Source organism: Anomaloglossus baeobatrachus, chromosome 4 (assembly GCF_048569485.1).
Source record: "Anomaloglossus baeobatrachus isolate aAnoBae1 chromosome 4, aAnoBae1.hap1, whole genome shotgun sequence".
Classification (NCBI taxonomy): Eukaryota; Metazoa; Chordata; class Amphibia; order Anura; family Aromobatidae; genus Anomaloglossus; species Anomaloglossus baeobatrachus.
Genome location: NC_134356.1, coordinates 391,833,191 through 391,847,533, shown reverse-complemented (window position 1 = coordinate 391,847,533; position 14,343 = coordinate 391,833,191). Strand labels below are relative to the sequence as shown.

Here is a 14,343-nt window from a genome sequence, read left to right as displayed (position 1 = left end):
TTACATTGTATCACAGTGTCATATTTTCTGTGTTCTCTCATGAAAATATAAAATAAAATATTTACAATAATTTGAGGGGTGTACTCACTTTTTTGATATACTGTATAAGTAGCTTGGGGGTGGGGAGGGTTGATCTTACTGATAAAGTAATATAAAAAGTAATATACAGGGAATCTAATAAATAGCAAATATTTACACTGCAGCCTATCCCAGCATACTGGGTTAGGTCTGTTTCACATGTCAGTGAAAAACACAGACGTTTTTCACTGACGTGTTAAAAACGTATCTGTCCCTCCATGTGCCGTGATTCACGGCACACGTGGGTTGTCCATGTGCTATCCGTGATACATGATCCGTCATCCATGATTGCACATGGCGATAAACTCACCTGTCCCCGCTCCTGCTGTCCGTGGTGCTAAACTCTTTGGCTCTGCAGTGTTTCCGGCCGCCGCTGCAGCTAATTCCGGCTCGCGGTGTCGTGCATAAAGTCATATGCATGACCATAACGAGTTGGCTCGGAAGCAGCAGCTAGCTGAGGCCGGAGACGGCGTCGCTGGAGAAGGGGAGTATAAAAATCATTTTATTTTCAATGTCTGTGTTTTTCTAGTACGTGTTTCACGGATCACACCATAGTATGGTCCGTGGGACATCAGTGATGCCAGAAAAAAACTGACATGTCTGCCGGATGCGTTTTTTTAACATTGGAGTATATGGAGAACCGATCTGTTAATGGATTGTTACATAAGTATGTATACACACACAGAAAAATACTTATCTATAAATATATATATGGGTCTGCAGCTGGGAGCAAGGAAGGTTACTTCTCTGGAAACTTTCAAAAGTGGACAGAAGTGGCAACCAGCAGATATGTGAACAGGGGAGACAATGTTTTTGACCCACAATCTCAGATAGGAGCGGAAGGTTGCAGGTCATTAAAGATAACATGCAGTAAAGGTACCGTCACACATAACGAGATCGCTAGCGAGATGGCAGCTGAGGCACGGTTTCTGTGACGCAGTAGCGATCCCGTTAGCGATCTTGTTATGTGTGACACCTACCAGCGATCAGGCCCCTGCTGTGAGATCTCTGGTCGTTGCAGAATGGTCCAGGCCATTTTCTTCAAAGGCGATGTCCTGCCGGGCAGCACACATCGCTGTGTTTGACACTGTGTGACAGGGTCACAGTGACTGCTGAGATCGTTATACAGGTCGCTACTGCGACCTGTATTGTTCCTGCATCGCTGGTAAGATCTGACTGTGTGACATCTCACCTGCGACCTCCCAGCGACTTACCTGCGATCCCTATCAGGTCGCATTGTTTTCGGGATCGCTGGTAAGTCGTTGTGTGTGACTGGGCCTTAAGGTCCAGTCACACTAAACAACTTACCAGCGATTCCAACAACGATAGGGATCGCTGGTAAGTTGCTAGGAGGTTGCTGGTGAGATGTCACACTGCGACGCTCCAGCGATCCCACCAGCAACCTGACCTGGCAGGGATCGCTGGAGCGTCGCTACACGGGTTGCTGGTGAGCTCACCAGCAACCAGTGACCAGCCCCCAGCGCCGTGTGGAAGATGCTGCGCTTGGTAACTAAGGTAAATATCGGGTAACCAACCTGATATTTATCTTGGTTACCAGCGCACGCAGCTACACGTGCAGAGAGCAGGGAGCAGCACACACTGAGCGCTGGCTCCCTGCTCTCCTAGTTACAGCACACATTGGGTTAATTACCCGATGTGTACTGCAGCTAAATGTGCACAGAGCAGGGAGCAGCGCACACCGGATGCAGCTGCACAGGGTACATATATAGGGTATAGAGTACAGGGTGCAGCTGCACAGAGCAGGGAGCAGCGCAAACCGCTTAGCGCTTGCTCCTTGCTCTCCTAGTTACAGTACACATGGGGTTAATTACCCGATGTGTGCTGCAGCTAAATGTGCACAGAGCAGGGAGCAGCGCACACTGCTTAGCGCTGGCTCCCTGCTCTCCTAGCTACAGCACACATCGGGTTAATTAACCCGATGTGTCCTGCAGCTACATGTGCACAGAGTAGGAGCCGGCACTGACAGTGAGAGCGGCGGAGGCTGGTAACAAAGGTAAATATCGGGTAACCAAGGACAGGGCTTACCAGTGTCCGCAGAAGCCGGCTCCTGCTGCCTGCACATTTAGTTGTTGCTCTGTCGCTGTCACACACAGCGATCTGTGCTTCACAGCAGGACAGCAACAACTAAAAAATGGCCCAGGACATTCAGCAACAACCAACGACCTCACAGCAGGGGCCGGGTTGTTGCTGGATGTCACACACAGCAACATCGCTAGCAACGTCACAAAAGTTGTTCGTTAGCAGCGATGTTGCTAGCGATGTTGCTTAGTGTGACGGGGCCTTTAAAGGGTAAAGAAGCCAGTGATGTACAGACTCTGATAACACGGCGGAGGAATGGTGAGGTGCTGGGACGTGTGGTTTGTGAAGACAATGGAATGCCCAACACCAAGAAAAAAAACCAACAAACATAAGGGCTATATTTACCTACATAAGAAAATGTTCTGGCTATATAAATGGTGAAATATGAACTAATTCTAAATATTACAAGCATTTTGGAGGTTTTTCGATTTTCACAAGGATCTTTGAAATCTTTAAGCCTTCGCTCACATTGGCAGTAAGGGCTTCTGTAATGGTTTGTGTTTCGTGTATTTGATTTTTGCCCTGTAAATTACAGAAACCTCACAGTCCTTATCATGTTAATAGCAGTGTCATGGGCCTCCATGTCATCAGTGTTAACAAAAACACTTAAAAGCAACATGAAAATTAAAAGTGGAGATTAAAATAGCACTAGTATCAAACTTATGCTTTACTTATTTATTTATTTTTTTTACAGCAAAAAGTAGAGAAACATACACTTAGGCTGGTTTCACATGACCGACATTCATGGTTCAAGTTCAGACAGCAATGTCCAACCACAGTTTTACTGACCCAAACTCAAAACCCTGATGACGGCTGTGTGAAACCAGCGTCAGACTGGGTTCACCTGACCGTATTTTCTCCATCCGAAAAAAATAGTCCAATTATACTAAACAGACTTTGATCAGAGTGGGATCTGTTTTTTCGGAGATGGAGAATAAAAAAAAAGTTTCATCATCTTCTCAATGCTGTTAGTCCATGAAAATCGGTCCACACTCGGATGTCATCTGAGTGCAGTCTGATTTTTTTTCACTGACCTATAGACCTGAATGGCTGAGTGCCATGTGATTCTTGGTGGCAAATCGGGCATGCAGTAATATTTTTTTCCTCCAACCACTTGGTCCAAGGATACAAAATCTGGCAAGTACACTGCTTCATTGAATAACATTGGTCCAAGTGCGATCTGATGTTTTGACAAAAAGCACTCTGACCGAAAATACGGTCATATGGATGAGCCTTATTATTGACCAATCAATGCTAAAAAGAGGTAAACCCCGTCAATAAGAAAATCATTAACAATCAGTTAATTTAGTCAAAGATTTCCTGGAGGCATAACAGAGGAATGTTACAATAGAGGGATTGAAGTAAGGATGTAGTGGAAGTACTATATTAAAACAAATCAAATAGGAAAGGTTCAGATCCTCTTTAGGGTCAGCTCAGGTGTGCTGGAGTCAAGACAACATGCATAAAATAAAAGAAAAAGTTTTTTTTCTTAAAAATATGAATGATAAATGTATAAGTTCTAACTAATTGTTTCATATACCATAATACACCATACACAGCACCATAGTATTAAGTATCCTAAAGGTGTACTCATAACTAGTTTTAGTTTAGTTACAATACTCCTTTTACCATAAAATTATCTGGTGTAACAAATTTGGAGCATAATGGCATTAGAAAAAACCTCCTGCTAGTTTTGTATCATGACTGTAAGTGGCTTGTTATAAATGAATGTCTGCCTAATGCAGCATCTGCAGAGACAACACACTTCACAGTACAATAAAAAATCAGACTGGAAAGGACAAATGCTAATGTCTTTAGCTTTCCTGTAATGAGAAGTCATATGAAACTCATTACACTGCTTGAGGCCAACACAACTAATTAACCTTTGTATGGCAACTTACATCAGAGGATGACGAGTTGACAACAATGCCGAATGCTGGCACGTGATCGTCCTCTTTCTTGATGGGCTCTGCTTGTGACAGACTGGAGGACCTGTCTGGAAGAAGCAGCGGCTTGTGTTCCCTCACACTCGCGCTGTGTACCGAGGTCACCAGTGTAGTCTTTGGCAGCACTTTTTTCTTCATGATTCTTTTTCTTGCGAGAACGGTCTTCTGGGAGCACAGGCATGACTGGGCCGTCTGCTGCCGGGTTTGTGCAACTATATAAAAATAAATTGATTTGAAAATGAAGGCTATGGCACTTTTAGCTGTAATGATACTGATAAAAGCAAAAATGGATACATGTTATAACACATCAGTTTTCTTCTGCTTCCTAAAAAGCCGTGCCCATTTAGTAAAATCTGGTTTCCATTTACCATTATTAAGCCACCAGGAACTATCATGGCAATTCAATAAAATGTACGATTCTTACACAATCTATGAATTCTTTATTTCTGGTTGGGCTAAAAATGCTGAGACAACACTTTTAATTTCATGTGAGAATGTATACTGTATATTGAGCTGTACTCCAGCTGGGGGTGGCTGGGGGATGGCTGCGAGGAGGTACGCCTGCCCTGCCTTGGTCAGGGTATTTGGATACAAAGCTAGGGCAGCAAATGGAATTTTTGCCCCGGGTGAAGGAGTACCTAATTAAGTTTCTATATGCCAGCAAATACCTGTATTAAATCTGTTTCAAGCTAAATGAACTAGAAAGAGATAAAGAAAGGTATGTCCTCCCAAAGCTCCTAATCCTTTCCTTACCATCAGTGCTAAACAGCTAAGTAACATGAGACTATGCTGTTAAAAGGCTTGTCTACACGTAACACTATCAGTGTGACTTCAGTGTTCCCAGGCAATATGAATGCACAAGTGTAAGTGGATGTGAGAACAGCCAGGACACCCTGACTCCTAATCTCTCCAGCCCCGCCCAGATGACCCTTAGTGAGCTATACACATGTAAAGTAATTTGGTTCATCACTGTTCTTCTCATATTAAAAAAAGTGATTTCAAAACCGTCACATCAAAAAAAAATATGTGCAAGGAAAAAAGCAAAACACTGGTGACAGGATCCCTTTAATAGCCCTCTTAAAGTGAACCTTTCACGAGCAGTTCTGGGTGCACTGCCATTGCCGCCCGACACTGGATTCCGGCTCAGTGCACATGACCCCAGAGCTCCGGTCATGTGCACACTATTAAGCCGGGTGTACCCATCCTGGCTTCAAACTGAAGTAGTGTGCATGACTGAAACTCCAGGGTAATGCGCACTGAGCTGAAATCCAGTGTGGTGCAGCAATGGTAGAGGAGAGGGGAGTGAGATCATCCTCTGACACTGCGCATTCATTAGCATGTTAGCACACCCACAGGGGAGTACTATCATGCTAATGGGGCCAACTAGCCAGGGGAACTAACGCCCAGGGGACTAGTCCCCTCGCTCATTAGCATACAATGAAAGATCTTTAGTAATACTTTTCTAAAGATCTCTTCATCTATGCTAGTGTATACAGAGACGGTTAGGCAGGGATTAGCAATATGTACCCAGAACTGCTCGTGGTTCTGGGTGCATATTGCACCTGACAGGTTCCCTTTAAGCGCAAAACAAACAAAATGACACATCTAGGTGTACACTTTCATCAGTGCATCAAATCGGGACCTGCATAATGTAGTATGGTGTTTGGGATTGTTGATTAGAGGGTTAATAAAATCTGTATTCTTTAATTGGACATCTAGATGCAATACAGCAGGTATATTGTCACTCTTCTCACAGTTCTTGATATGACACAGACTACTGCAGTGTCTAATAAATGTAATTGTAAATGAACAGGTCAGTTCCAAGCGAGCACTTATTGATTTTATTATGCTAGCCTACCGCTATCATATTCCACACCTGTTCTCAGACATTGTCACTTTCTTGAATCCTCTAATGTGTCCCTGAAATATTTATGTTTAATAGAAATAACTACTAAGGATGAGCTAAAAGATTCAAGCTACCTTGGTTTCGTATCAAGTTCGGTACTCTGTGGTAGCCAGACATGGCCCAGTGTTCACATCTGTGCTGGCCATTCTCTGCCGGCATCATGGGCTCCTCTGCTACTCACTAGGCCTCATGCAATGTCATGGGGGCTACGTAAGCTGCAGAGTCTCCCAGGATGCCAGTCAGAGGACCACCAGAGCAGAAGTGACCACTGACCTGGCCTGGCTGCCACAGAGGACTGATTGGGTGTTTTTCGCTTATTTTTAATAGCTATCAAATAAATTGATAGAATAAAGCTGTTTAGTCATAAAACCAAGTGATAGAAACATTTTATCTTTTGTGTGATTTCCTGAAAACTAGAGGGACCATGTAAAATGGCTGTAAAACATGGTGATTAGGAAAATCTTGTAAAGCACCAAGAATTAAAACTGAAAGTCTACACTTTAAACACATCTTGACAGCTTTGTTTCAAAACCGTAGTATAGAGGCTAAATGGTGGAATTTGTGTCACTGTCCAAATACTACTGGAACCAACTGTACATGGCTACTAATGTTACAAAGTGACAGAAGCATCCATAACAGCGTACTTGTCCTCCTCTACTATAATAGTCTCTGCTCCATTCTGGGGCTCAGTGAAACGAGTAGCCTATACAGAGGCAATGGACCTTAAAGGGGTCATCTGGCCTTATGAAATTGATGACCCATCACCAGGATAGGTTATCAATGTGAGATCGGCTGGGGTCTAAAACACGGCCCCTTTCCAATCAGCTACTCTGGCTCCATTTATATCCATCTGGCAGAGGAGCTGATAACAGCTGATCGGTGTGGGTGCCTCCACTGATCTGAAGACCTATGCTTAGGATAGATCATGAATATCATTAATTGGACAACCCCTTTAATGAATTGTGGAGCTCTTCTTTATGTGATCAAACGTATGGAATACTTAATACCAGGATACCTGATTTCCATTACTTAGCTTTCTGAAGCGCTTAAGAAATTTGACTTTACTGCAAATGAGTTTACTGGAATCTCAGCTTTACTATATGAAGGAAACAAATTTCATGCATTTAATGAAGTCAGTGCACATCATGCTCCACGGGTTATTTATTGGAAAAAGCTTTCTCTGTGTTTTCTAGATTTTCTACATTATTGATCTTATGCTGAGAAAATAATTTATTACGCAATGGACTAAAAAAGTAATCAGCTTTTCAGAAAGAAGCTGGAGATTACTGTATAACATAGTATGATGTCTCCTGTGATAATGACTACTGGGTCCGTGCCACTTTCAGCAGTTCTGGAATTTATTGCCCCAGATATCCCGGAGAACATTTATTAAAATGTAGCCACAACACCAAAGGCAGAAGGATCTTGAGATTTTTCATACCAGCAATATAGTAATCTTGGGTACTTGATGCAATCAGCTCAATACACACATGGACAAAATTATTGGTAAAGTAAGAAAAACACACAAAGGTCATTGGAATAACTTGATACTGGAAAAAGTAATTTTCAATTTAAATTTACTGAATATCAAAGAAAATCAGACACTGCTTTTGAATTATGGTTCACTGAAAAAAACAAAACAAAAGAAAAAAAAACCCCAAAAAAACTAATGAAGGGCCTGAATAGAAATGATGGTACCCTACAAAAGACTGAAAATAATTTGACCATATTGACATGTAGGTATCCTGTGACAAACTTGTAATCAGTCAGTCTGTCTATTTAAAAGCTGAAAAGTAGTTACTGTGCTGTTTAGCATCATGGTGTGTACGACACTGAACATGGATCAAAGAAAGCAAAGGAGAGAGTTGCCCCAGGAGATACAAAAGAAAATTATAGACAAACATGTTAAAGATAAAGGCTATAGCATTATTTCCAAACAGCTTGATGTTGTTGTTCTTACAGTTGCACATATTATGCACAAGTTTAAGGTCTATGGGCCCTACTGTGAACCATGGAGGAGACTCAGTTATGTAAGTTTTAGGGCTGTTTTAATGTATCTGGAAACTGTGCAGTGTACAATGAAATCTCAACACTAGAAAGTCATTCTGGAGCCAAATGTCTTGCCTAGTCTCAGAAACTTGGTCTGACTCGCAGGTCATGGGTCCTCCAATATGAGAGATTCCAAGAGCCCTGATCTAAATCCCATTGAACATCTCTGGAAAGAGCTGAAACATGACGTCTGGAGAAGGCACCGTCATACCTGAGACACAAGGAGCAGTTTACTCATGTGGAGTAGCCCAAAATACCTGTGGACAGTTGCAGAATGACTTACAAAAATCGCTTCTTTGAGTGATTGCCCCAAAAGTTTGTGTAACACAATATTAAGATAAGGTTAGTCATTTTCCCCAGACCATTTTCACTAATCTGTTTTCTTTTTTTGTTGAACAACAATTCAAAAGCCACGTTAGATTTTTATTATTTCATATTCAGTAAGTTTAAATTGAAAATTACTTTTGTCATTTTCAAGTAACCTCAGTGACCATTCTTACTTTACCCGAAGGGTACCAAAAATGTTGTCCATGTGTGTCTATATACTTTATAGTCTTGTTATCTTTCATTGTCGGGCCTTAGCTTTTATATCTATCTAGCTATATTTTACTTACACACTTTTTAAATGTCAGAAAGAACATATACACATGTAAAGGAAAAGATTTATGAGTGACCTACAGTTTTAATCCTATTTTTATTAAAAATGTTTGTTCTTTTTAAAGAGTTTAGATATATGATTTTCACAGTAGCCGCTAAGCTACTGTCACATCAGGAGTTAAGTAGTGCTGATGATATTGTGTCTCCACATATGTGCCGGTACACGTGCACATTCTGAGGCTAAAGCCTGCTTTACACGTTACGATTAAGCATATGATATCGTATGCGATCGTACCCACCCCCATCGTATGTGCGGCACGTTCAATTTGTTGAACGTGTTGCACAAACGATTATTTGCTGTCACACGTACTTACCCTTCCATACGACCTCGATGTGGGTGGCGAACGTCCACTTCCTGGAGTGGGAGGGACGTTCGGCGTCACAGCGACGTCACGCGGCAGCCAGCCAATAGAAGCGGAGGGGCGGAGATGAGCGGGACGTAAACATCCTGCCCACCTCCTTCCTTACGCATTGCCGGCGGGAGCCGCGGGGCGCAGGTGAGATCTGTTCATCGTTCCCGGAGTGTCAAACACTGCGATGTGTGCTACCTCGGGAACATTGAACAACCTCACGTTCAATTTTTAGCAATTGAACGACGTGCATGCGATGAACGTTTTAACGTTCAATCGCAATCGCATGTAGCTGTCACATGATACAATATAACTTACGATGCCGGATGTGCGTCACTTATGACGTGACCCCGCCGACATATCGTAAGACATATTGTAGCGTGTAAAGCCCGCTTTAGGTGCACAATACCTGCCAATTCTGCTTGCGTCCTGGCTAATATGTAGGGGACGAGGCGTCATCGGCGCTGATCAGCTCTCAAAATGGAAATTTACTGTGCTGAGAAATCTCTTTGACAGCCATGTGCACACGTTGAGTATTTAGTGAGCTTTTTTTACCTCAGTATTTGTAAAGCCAAAACCAAGAGTGGGTAACAAATGTAGAAGTGGGGACGTGTTTCTATTATAATTCTCTGATTTTTCCACTCCTATTTTGGCTTACAGATACTGAGGGAAAAAACTCACCAAATACTCCACTTGTGCAAGTGGAATAAAAGTAGATTGTGACTATCTATTCTTTAACATGTTATTATCATCACAGACATGCTTGCAATGAAAACACCTATATGTTTGTTAATAATGTGGCTTGTTGACGCACCATACACACCATCTGATCATATCCTTACTAGGTTGAACTACTAGAATACATGTCTGATTTTCATAAGGTTTTCACCAATTTGTTTTTCAGTGAGTACTTTAGTTGCAGTGTAGTTTAACGTTATGAACAATGCTTCATACACAAAGTCGCTGCAGTAAAATCACTCTGCAAAATGATGCTATGGTTTGAAAAGATCTGTTAGAAGAGCACATTTTTCACTTAACATGAAGTTTATTCCCCATGAGTCTGGTTCTCCGAATTCTGCCTTGGATATCAGCATGTGTCTGGAGAAATTTGCATACTACTGGACTATTTAGATGGCTGTATGCAAATTGCAGCACTATTGAGGTGACTTGTCTTTTCACTATTTTTATGTAGTCTACTGAGGACAATTTTTCTTCTGTAGTCTACTTTTCCTTATGTTGGACTAGCCAGATCACGGAATAATGGCTGAAGAGCTGAACAAAATGTATCATCTAAATAAATAATAAATAAATCTATATCTCCATTGTGGAGATATTAGTTTGTAACGTTTACATGCTAATTTTTGGTAAGACCAAGGGGGAGCGCTAGCAGGGATTTTTCTCTGAGGCGTTGACTTTTTCCCCTGCTTTACATTGTTCCATCATAAAGCAGGAGGTGTCACGCAGGAGAAAAAACATGCCCTTAGAGAATGTCAGACCTAGCCTTCTTTGTATAATATGAAAAAACTCATGTGGCTACCCAGGTTACAAAGATCTGTCACCGACTACTGTACAGGAGGTGGAAAGATGAGTTCTATGTCATTACAAACACCTCTTGCAGCTCTCCTCTCACAGCACTGTCAGTCCTTCTTCCACTGTCATTCCCCTTCCTTCCATACTGACTCGCTTGAGATGACTGCTTTAAGAAGTGTTTGTAATGACGCACAGCTCTGCTCTACTCCCCCACCCCACTAGTAATCACAGTAGATACCAGCAGTGAAAACAGAGCAGAGCTTGGTCTGAAATTCTCTGGGGCATCATCTTATTTTCTCAAGCATGACGTCTCCTGTTTATGATTGGTCAAGTTCATGAAGGGAAAAAATTAATCACCCCTAGAGACAAGTTTTTGCAAACGTGCCCTTCGTTGAAGGGGAAATTAGAATTTAATCTTTACAAGCTAATATCTCTTATAAAAAATAAGCGCTACCTATTACTCAGCTCTGCAACCACTATTCCATGATGTGGCCAATTTAAGATGATCACATGGTGAAAGATCCTCTTTATCTGCAGATACGCTTCATGAACAACTTATAACACAAAAATAATAATAATATTTTCCTAAATGATGCTGCAATATTACACTGATTGATTAACATATTGTGATGTAATGAAAGCATAATGATTATATAACAGGCAATATTTTATATTTTTTTTGTGTTGTCTTATGTAATAACAGTGATTTGTTCTAGATTATCAACCACTGTAGGGAAAGTAGCTTCTGCTAGAAATAAGCATGTCATATGGAATTGACATTTCATAAATATAAAAAGAAAATTTGCCTCTTATATCAGCTGCATAACAATTTATAAAGTATTGGTATTAACCAATAATTGCTGTTTGTAACTGGTATAAAATACACTACCTGCCTGTACTTGTATGAACTTCCGCATTGCCTTTAGTTCTTGAAGGATGGCCTGAAGAGTGGGTTGGCAGTTACATGTACAGCACTTTGATTCTGATACTGAATTCACCATTCGTAATTCACCTGATGGATAAAAGGTTATTCATAACAAAAAGAAGTCAAGATATGATATATATGCATATATTAAATTTGCATCCATTTTCCCATTACTATACCATTAGTTCCAGGAGTTTTTTGCTGATTCTGCACAGTCTTAGAACGGGTCCCATATTGTCCTGAAAGCTCGCTACTTTGGATTGGCACATTGTTCCAGGGAGCCTGGGTTGAGTGAATGGGATCACATGAAGTGCTCAGACTATCAGTCCAACTCATATCCAGATCATGCACACCTTCTTTGAGTTTCTCCCCTTCCTTGCCAACACGCTGGTAAACACGTCCAGTGCTGTCATTTAATAGTCTTCTCATGCCAGTGATCTGCTTTTTTATCTCCATACCTTCATCTCCTGTGTATACACAAGAAAGAATGATAATTGCATACCTCCCAACCGTCCCGGATTCTGCGGGACTTGCACGATTTATCAGGGCTGTCCCGCACTCCCGCGGCTCACAGCTGATGTCCCGGCTCCTCCCCTGTGAAGTGAATAAATTAAATTAAATTATCATCGGCTCTGGATTTTCGGGGCGGCCGGGACTCGAACTCGTGGAGCTGTGAGTTCATTGTTTCAAAGGCAGCAGCTCTAACCACTGAGCTACTGCCTCTATTGAAAGCAATAGGAAGATTTTGTTATCTTGACCTCTATACTGCAGGTGAGACACCAAAAGCAGATTATTCAGCTGCAAGGAGGGATGGAGGGATGGATGAATGGAGGGATGAATGGAGGGATGCATGGATGATAGAGGGATGAATGGAGGGATAGAGGGATGAAAGGAGGGATAGATGGATTATAGAGGGATGAATGGAGGGATAGAGGGATGAAAGGAGGGATAGAGGGAGGGATGGATGGATGATAGAGGGATGAATGGAGGGATAGAGGAATGAAAGGAGGGATAGAGGGAGGGATGGATGGATGATAGAGGGATGAATAGAGGGATGAATGGAGGGATAGAAGGAGGGATGAATGGAGGGATAGAGGGATGAAAGGAGGGATAGAGGGAGGGATGGATGGATGATAGAGGGATGAATGGAGGGAGGGATAGAGGGAGGGATGGATGCATGGATGATAGAGGGATGTATGGAGGGATAGAGGGATGAAAGGAGGGATAGAGGGAGGGATGGATGGATTATAGAGGGATGAATGGAGGGATAGAGGGATGAAAGTAGGGATAGAGGGAGGGATGGATGGATGGATGATAGAGGGATGAATGGAGGGATAGAGGGATGAAAGGAGGGATAGAGGGAGGGATGGATGGATGATAAAGGGATGAATAGAGGGATGAATGGAGGGATAGAAGGAGGGATGAATGGAGGGATAGAGGGATGAAAGGAGGGATAGAGGGAGGGATGGATGGATTATAGAGGGATGAATGGAGGGATAGAGGGATGAAAGGAGGGATAGAGGGAGGGATGGATGGATGATAGAGGGATGAATGGAGGGATAGAGGGATGAAAGGAGGGATAGAGGGAGGGATGGATGGATGATAGAGGGATGAATAGAGGGATGAATGGAGGGATAGAAGGAGGGATGAATGGAGGGATAGAGGGATGAAAGGAGGGATAGAGGGAGGGATGGATGGATTATAGAGGGATGAATGGAGGGATATAGGGATGAAAGGAGGGATAGAGGGAGGGATGGATAGATGATAGAGGGATGAATGGAGGGATAGAGGAATGAAAGGAGGGATAGAGGGAGGGATGGATGGATGATAGAGGAATGAATAGAGGGATGAATGGAGGGATAGAAGGAGGGATGAATGGAGGGATAGAGGGATGAAAGGAGGGATAGAGGGAGGGATGGATGGATGATAGAGGGATGAATGGAGGGAGGGATAGAGGGAGGGATGGATGCATGGATGATAGAGGGATGAATGGAGGGATAGAGGGATGAAAGGAGGGATAGAGGGAGGGATGGATGGATTATAGAGGGATGAATGGAGGGATAGAGGGATGAAAGGAGGGATAGAGGGAGGGATGGATGGATGGATGATAGAGGGATGAACGGAGGGATAGAGGGATGACAGGAGGGATAGAGGGAGGGATGGATGGATGATAGAGGGATGAATAGAGGGATGAATGGAGGGATAGAAGGAGGGATGAATGGAGGGATAGAGGGATGAAAGGAGGGATAGAGGGAGGGATGGATGGATTATAGAGGGATGAATGGAGGGATAGAGGGATGAAAGGAGGGATAGAGGGAGGGATGGATGGATGATAGAGGGATGAATGGAGGGATAGAGGAATGAAAGGAGGGATAGAGGGAGGGATGGATGGATGATAGAGGGATGAATAGAGGGATGAATGGAGGGATAGAAGGAGGGATGAATGGAGGGATAGAGGGATGAAAGGAGGGATAGAGGGAGGGATGGATGGATGATAGAGGGATGAATGGAGGGAGGGATAGAGGGAGGGATGGATGCATGGATGATAGAGGGATGTATGGAGGGATAGAGGGATGAAAGGAGGGATAGAGGGAGGGATGGATGGATTATAGAGGGATGAATGGAGGGATAGAGGGATGAAAGTAGGGATAGAGGGAGGGATGGATGGATGGATGATAGAGGGATGAATGGAGGGATAGAGGGATGAAAGGAGGGATAGAGGGAGGGATGGATGCATGATAAAGGGATGAATAGAGGGATGAATGGAGGGATAGAAGGAGGGATGAATGGAGGGATAGAGGG

At 42.8% G+C, this 14,343-nt stretch overlaps 1 protein-coding gene across 1 annotated transcript in view; it reads right to left on the bottom strand.

Annotated features, from left to right (window-relative positions):
• The window catches only part of BEND7 (BEN domain containing 7), a 119,226-nt gene that overhangs the window by 17,717 nt on the left and 87,166 nt on the right, over window positions 1–14,343 (bottom strand). Inside the window, exons 3-5 of the mRNA XM_075345258.1 lie at window positions 11,721–12,008; window positions 11,506–11,628; window positions 4,080–4,336 (exon numbers count right to left, since the gene is read on the bottom strand). Of these exons, the coding sequence (XP_075201373.1) occupies window positions 4,080–4,336; window positions 11,506–11,628; window positions 11,721–12,008 (668 nt within the window). The remainder of the gene's footprint in view (window positions 1–4,079; window positions 4,337–11,505; window positions 11,629–11,720; window positions 12,009–14,343) is intronic.